Genomic DNA, 7,216 nt, shown 5'->3' with positions numbered 1-7,216 from the left:
AACAATGATCTTAGACGCTCAAGCCGTCAGGAACAATCGAGGTAGTTTTAAAAGACAAGTGGTGTTGAGTGGAACTGATTGAGAGCAGCCATCAAAAGAGGAAATTGGGATCGTCGGATCGTAAATTGATCCGTATTCAAACCGTCCATCGACCACTGAAGGTAACGATACTGCGCATTATAATGAAATAGTGACTAACTTTTGGCACCTTTCCATAAAAAAGGTTGAAACGACCTTCCTACGATCAACCACGTGCAACTTGATCATCGCGAGATCGGGACAACAGGCTTATGCAAACGCACTAATTGCAGCTTTTCGAACCTGTGCCGGACAGATTAGCACCGTAATATGGAATCAAGATCTCGTGCGAGTCAAGTATCACTATTCGCTCGACCCATTAACGCCAAAACGGTAATTGACAACCATTGTTTGCACTGAACGAACCCTAACCTTATTTCCACACTTTAGAGGCAGGCCGAAAGATTCAAAGCTCTGGAGCAGAATCACCAAATAAATTGCAAGCGCCTGCGAGGATCGAGTGAAACATCATACAATACAAAAAAGCTCTTCTCCAGGTACATAGAATTGCCAATGTGAATGTCCAACTCAACAACACAACATAACCTCGTCAGAGGGCTTTTATTTGCAGCTCGAACTTTCATCTTCACCAGTGCGACGGCGATCGTACGACGCACAGTGGCGGATCTTCAAACAAAAGTCGGACAAAACCTCAAACGTTACCTAATTTGGCTGAAAATCACAATTTAAGCTAATTTTGAGGTGCTGAGCTCATTTTTGATGTCAAAAGTCGAAAAATATTAAACGCATTTTTCCATACAGTGTCATTGAACCTTTCTTATAACTATGATCCCGTTTTCATGATAGATTTTCTATTACTGTTCACCAATGTCAGCAATATCATAAAAAATGAAGAACACTACTTTAAATCCATTGTATAACGTGTTGGTTTACTGTAGATTGTTTAACCATTTTACACAAAACACCATGCACCTCCATATCAGCAACAAAGCTTCAAAATCTCCTTAAACCTTTTTGCGCACCTAGGCGCAGAACGAGACCATGATATTCGAAAAGTAGAGGTTATTTCCTATAGAATGTATTCTATGTGATTGTTCCGAAATGATTCCGAAATTTGTACAGAGTACATTAGTGAAGAAAGTATTTGCGATCTGACCACCTCAAACATATTTGAACTAAAAAGTCATAGTTCCAAGCAAATTTACCAAACGTACTTTATTCATAAACCAAGTTCTTTTGTTCCTCTACACAATGAAACTAGTTGTGCTAAAATCGGACCAAAATCAAAAGAGCAACATGCATTTGAAGTGAACAGAGCAATGGTGGTTTCGGAAATGAAAATCATTAAAAAGCCTGGACTTTGCTACGTTTACACTCATGTTAAAAATCGTGTTCTTGTCCAATGATCATAAAATTTTGAATATACGTCATACAATACATGAGAAATTCAGGAAAAATATAAAATATCAATATTTCAAAAATAAATTTTTGAGGTTTTGGCCAGCCTCCAGCCACTGTGCGACGGTCGGGGCTGACCAGCAATAGTGAACTAGGCAGCGATTACGAAGAAGGGCGGGCCACAACCACACCACTTCCCTCAACCACGTCATTCGCTCTATCGAATTACTCGAACGATAAGGACGGTAAGTCTGCATGCGCATGCGAGAAGTCGTGCAGCGACGACTACGATACCCGGTGCGGCAGAGTGCATCGTGACAAACGGCAGGGAACCCGAGCCGCTGACGCGACGCTACATAGTGCAGCTGTGTGACCGGACTGTGCTAAAGTGCAGGTGTGAGCAACATAGTCGATCTGTTGTAGGACACTGCAGATGCACCAATTCAGTGACAACGGAGGCAGAGCAGCAACACGGGGCCCCCACCGATACCCTGCAGTAGTGTGAATAATTTAGGGAGAATAAGGAAGACTGTATGTATGCCAAATAGAAATAAGATTGTACCACGAGCAAAGTGTTTAACATTAAGCATAGTTTACCCTACCGCCCTACCTTACATGAGTAATTTTCTTTCGAATGAGCTTGGACTTTGCTACCTTATTTTGTCTGCCCATGACACGCCTCCAGAAATCATTTAAGAGTTTTAGCATTGTTCCACCATTGCACTTTCGGATGTTGCCTTGTTTTGTCTCTGTTAGAAAGTTTGTAACAGTATTTGGTTTAACATCTGCTTCTCTTCCCAAAGTAACACGATTGATCCGTATTGCTCTGGCCGAATTTGGCATCCTGCTATGACAAAAAAAAATATTAAGTGATTTGTTACCGAAAACGCCAGGTGATGTCCAAGGAACCAGCATGCCAGAACTGGAGTCATAGTAGAGCGGAATTTGAAAAAGACATACAAAATTACTGGAAGCAAGAAGCAGTTAACGGCAAACTGGCGTCTTACGGCAAGTATAATGGACGAGGTACATAATCACATAGAAGGATTTGAACGAAAGACCAGGTAATTTAGTTTCGGTTAACCGGATAAATAGCTGAATTTTTTATATCAGTATTTTAAAATAAATTAATTTCAAGAATAAACATAATTTGATTTACTTAATAAAACATTCAGTTGATTAAAACACATTTTTGTTAGACCAAATTTTGATCGTAACTCCCTTTAGAGCAGGTTAGCCATGTAGCGCGAATGCCAGAAAAAAGATCAGCTAAAGTAATGTTTAGTAGAGAACCTGGAAGTAGCCGTCGACTTTTAGGGTTGACCTCGCACTCGCTGGGTGTCTGCAATCGTAGAAGATGAGTACAAGGAATCGAGAGAGGGACAGCCCAATATCAAGCAATCTGGATGTCTATAATACATTCTGTTAGGATTGGGAGCACACGGATACCGGATCACGCCTTTCTTGTAGAAGATTCCGTGGAGTTTGTTTTGTTTACAATATGACACATAGCTATTTGATTCTCTCAAGTACAAAACTTAACTGTGCTTAAGGAGGGCCTCGTGAGCCACTGTCACGAAAAATGGAATAACTGGAGAATGGAAGATGGAATAAGGATAACTGAATTTTTAGGTTACTAACTTTGCTGACAATGTAAGTGCAAAATCAAATCCAGGCAGGCTTATATGGGCATGCTCGAAAACAATGTGAGGAATCTTTTGTCTTCTACTGGTAGGAGTCAAGCGTTCCACCCGAATCTACCGCATGGTAGACGAGGGAGCATAACTCATCATCATGTTTTGCCACCTACGCGGACAAAAGACTCTTCATAGTTATAGTAAAGTCATCAGCGCCAGAAATAGACATTTTGAATTTTCGACAAAGTTCTCAAAATAAGCTTCTCTACAAACTTTCTCTAAATGCCGTGCAAGTGGGGCTCCAATACAACCGCGATTCACTGATTTTCAGTTGAATCTACACTAACTTGACCATTGTTCATAAAAACACTTGATTTATTTTTGAAAATCTAATGCTCAGAAACTTACTAAAATCCATACGAAATCCCTAGTGTGATATATGAATAAAAAATATCAGCAAAGTCCACGTGAACACCAGGGCGAAGGAAATTGACAGTGCTTATCTACGGCGTGGAAGGATAGACTTAAAAATAAAGAATTCTGTCCGCGTGCAATAGGAATGTCCCCATCATTGAAGTATGGCCTGTGACAATGTACCCTGTTAAAACATAATGTTTGACGCTTAGGTATCCGAGATGTTTCAATTATTCAAGATATATTAAAAATATACACATAACCAAGAAAACAGAGCAATACTCACTCGACTTCATTGTTCTCGAAGATCAGTTCACCGCGCTGCTCCTCGAAGTCCTTACCGGCCTTGGCCGTACCGTCCTCGGTCCAGAACGGTACCCGGACCTTACCACGTGCACCACTGTACCGCTGTACCTTCAGCTCGTACACACCGACCGATTCAACCAGCTCGTGGTCCTTGCTGGCCAAAGCAAAGATACCGGAATGATCGTCGTCCAGGATCATCACGGTGGCCACCTTCGGAGTGGACAGTGCGGCCGGATCTGACACGTTGCTTAGCCGAATGTAGAAGTGCTCGTCCTGCTCGAACACGTCATCGTCGATGACTTCAATCTGGAAGCGCTGTTCGTCAACTCCGGGCGGGAACGTGAGCGTTCCCTTGTTGCCAATGTAATCTGAACCGGCCTCGGCAGAACCGTCCTCCGTTTCGAAATCGACCGTTACCGCGGAAGACAAATCACCGCGACGCACCACTCGAACGTCGAACGAACCGACCGACTCCATGACCGTGTAGTGCCCCGGTTCGAAGAAGACCTTACAGATGGCATCTTCCTCGATGGCTTCGTCGACGTCAACGCGCTGCAGTTCGGCCTTAACCTCGCTCAGATCGGACTGTGCCCGTTCGGAAATTTTTCGCATAATATTGCCACTGCCCATCATTTTACGTGTAGCCTGGATGCGGTAGAATGCCCGTGACTTGGGTCCCTTGTTCATCAGCTGCTCCTGAGCCATTACCTCGAGCTGTTCAAGATCGTGCTGAGGATACTTCTTGCGAAGGTCCTTTAACGTGGAGATGTATTCGCGACGAGATTCCTCAAAATCGCGCACCTCCTCCGTAATGCCGCCGTTCTCATCGATAGTATTCAATTTCTCGTCCCGATTATTCATCTCAAGCGCCGACTCTGCCTCCGCTTGAACGACGACACCACGTTTATTCATACGGTACTGTTTACCGATGTACTTGTATACCAATAGTCTGCGTTCAGCGATGTAGGCAGTTATTACGGTAGCGGGGAAAAACAGGAACGTTACGAATCCCTCCCAAACATCTACACGACCGGGAGAGATCTGTGCCAGGATCAGATAAAGCCATATGTAAGCAAACACCGACCACGACGCTGTCACGAAAAACACCCGCAAGTGCTTGATTTTGCGTACTTCGCCGTCTGGTATAACCAGGACGCAAATTGCGATGATAACGAAGAGATTGTAGGCAGCCGAACCCACAATAGTACCGGGACCCAAATCACCTGCATTGAAATTTTTCGCTACGATTTCAATTACGGACAACAGAATCTCAGGTGCGCTCGAACCTAGTGCCATCAGTGTTAGGTTGGCAACCGTTTCGTTCCATACGCGAACGACGACAATTTGCACTTCTCCGTTTGGTTTCTTCACCTTGACCTCCTTCTCCTTCGAGGTTATAACTTCAATAGCTGCCATGAATCGGTCACTTACTATCGACACACCGATGAACAGGTAGACCATTGCCAGAAAGTACACCGTACCGCGAGCGATGCGATCGCCCACGGTCAGGTTCTCCTGCGGTTCCCACACGGACAGTAGTAAACCATCCTGACAGGTGGTTGCATCGTCCGCCCGGAGCCCGCTCGGTGTCGCCGTCACCTGGACCGACTGATTCGCCGGCGTGCCGGCACTGGCACCATTATTTACTGACGCTGTTGCCGTTGATAACGCGACCACGAGCAGGACGCTGATACCGAGCCCCAGAGGCTTGCGTACACTGAAATCCGTTGCCATTGTGGTGGTGGTTGTACTAGTGCTGGTGGTAGTGGTGGTGGTGGTGGTTGGTTTTTAGTAGTGCTGGAGGTGCGGGGGATGGTGATGGGCTCTAAAGTTGCGGTGCTACAGCTACTGGAAATGTTATATTTTCCACACGTAGAAGGAGACAGTAGTTACCAAATTGATGAAGGGTGTTGTCTACTAGCACATTCCAGGCTATCACTAATTGGTGCTACTAATTCTACTACAACTGGTTGTGTTAGATATGCTACTACTGCTATTGCTATCACTACTACTAACCGAAAGCGAAGCGTCAGAAAATCCTCCGAGCGCCAATTTCAAATGGATGGCAGTCGTATGATGCTGAGCAATTGAGGACTAGGGCCGATCTGGAGGCGTCTTCGATCGCATCAAAGTATACCGTGAGCGTTGAGTAGCCAGTCGACGGTCGGTTGCAGTTCGATGTTCGCGAGATCGCGAAAAGAATATCAATAAGACTATGGAATAGAGACGCGTATCCGGAGAACGGTTCGTATCGTTGTGGAGTTGCTTGAAAGTTTGTTGTTGTTGTTGTTGTTATTGATGTTTAGACTAGTTGTGCAGTATTTGTTGTAACGCCAACAAGGAGAATAGCTAGTAGCTAGATACTGCTAACTATGACTGTTGACTCCATACGCCGGACATTTGGGAATGGCATCGACTGGATCCATAACGGAGGCTACGTGAAGCCCCAAGCACAAAATAACACTCACGCGCTTCAAACACGTGGCGCCTTCTAGTGACACTACGGCGTAGTGTGTGGTTCTCGCTCTCTATCTTGCTCTCTTGTTATATTACCCTTCTCACGATCAACTAATTGCGTACACTCAATTACTCTGAGAACTGCATTTCATCACATTTATTTCACATTGCTTCGCATCGAAAAGAAACCAAGAACGCTAACCATGCCTTTGTTCTGCACTTTCTAAAATCACCTTTCTCTTTTTCACACTAGAAAAAAAGTGACTACTAAAAATAAATACACTGCGAAAATGCTCTTCTCTTGCATATGAACACACACAAATGCAGGTGAAATAGCTTTCGCTTCGGAGAATCCGGCAAAAATAAAATTAAAAAATTTCAATATATTCTCGCCGTAATAATTTCTTCTTGCGCCGAAGTGGTCAAATAAACTATTCTTAGACGGGTCGAAACTATTTTTTTCGCTCACTTATTCCTGCCAGCGGGTGCCATTCACTACCTTCTACCGCACCTTTTCACTCGCTTTCTCTTCCGTCGGGGTACACTCACTGGTTAGAGAAAACAGAAGGAAAACTCTTCTATGTCGCACCACGAGACGATTTAAATTTAGTTTAGCTCTTGCTTCTTGTTCTTCTTCGTCGCTCACTGATGCTGCTTTCTCGCATCAATTTAGACGAGTTGTAATTCGAATCCATCTGTTGACGACGCGTCTCCTGTGGGGTGAAAAAAGAAGACATTTATTGGACCTTGTCTCAGGAATTGCTAACCCCTATGCCCCGATTCAAATTCTCATTCCGCGGAACATTTCACCACGATAGGACTACTGACAATTGGCGTGCTATATGCACCTACAGGTGTCACACGCTCCTTTTATTCGTGATCTTTCCCCGCGAAAATAAACTTGAACCTTACCAAAAATAAAATTTTCTCTTATTCTTCACTTATTTAAGCAAAAACTCATTTTC

At 44.0% G+C, this 7,216-nt stretch overlaps 1 protein-coding gene across 14 annotated transcripts in view; it reads right to left on the bottom strand.

Annotated features, from left to right (window-relative positions):
- Positions 1-3,751: 3,751 nt before the first annotated feature.
- LOC131677535 (sodium/calcium exchanger 3-like) overlaps positions 3,752-7,216 on the bottom strand; it is a 76,098-nt gene continuing 72,633 nt past the window's right edge. For 2 of the 14 annotated variants that reach the window (XM_058957403.1, XM_058957402.1), the window contains exons 2-3: positions 6,721-6,964; positions 3,752-6,515 (exon numbers count right to left, since the gene is read on the bottom strand). In XM_058957403.1, the coding sequence (XP_058813386.1) occupies positions 3,771-5,528 (1,758 nt within the window). In that variant the 5' untranslated portion in view covers positions 5,529-6,515; positions 6,721-6,964 and the 3' untranslated portion in view covers positions 3,752-3,770. Of the gene's footprint in view, positions 6,519-6,720; positions 6,965-7,216 lie in introns of all 14 variants that reach the window. The other 12 variants (XM_058957407.1, XM_058957404.1, XM_058957410.1 and 9 more) reach the window with 12 other exon arrangements.

Source organism: Topomyia yanbarensis, chromosome 1 (assembly GCF_030247195.1).
Source record: "Topomyia yanbarensis strain Yona2022 chromosome 1, ASM3024719v1, whole genome shotgun sequence".
In the NCBI taxonomy this organism is placed as follows: domain Eukaryota; kingdom Metazoa; phylum Arthropoda; class Insecta; order Diptera; family Culicidae; genus Topomyia; species Topomyia yanbarensis.
Note: the sequence above shows the minus strand (reverse complement) of the source record. Positions and strands in the feature narration are given on the sequence as shown.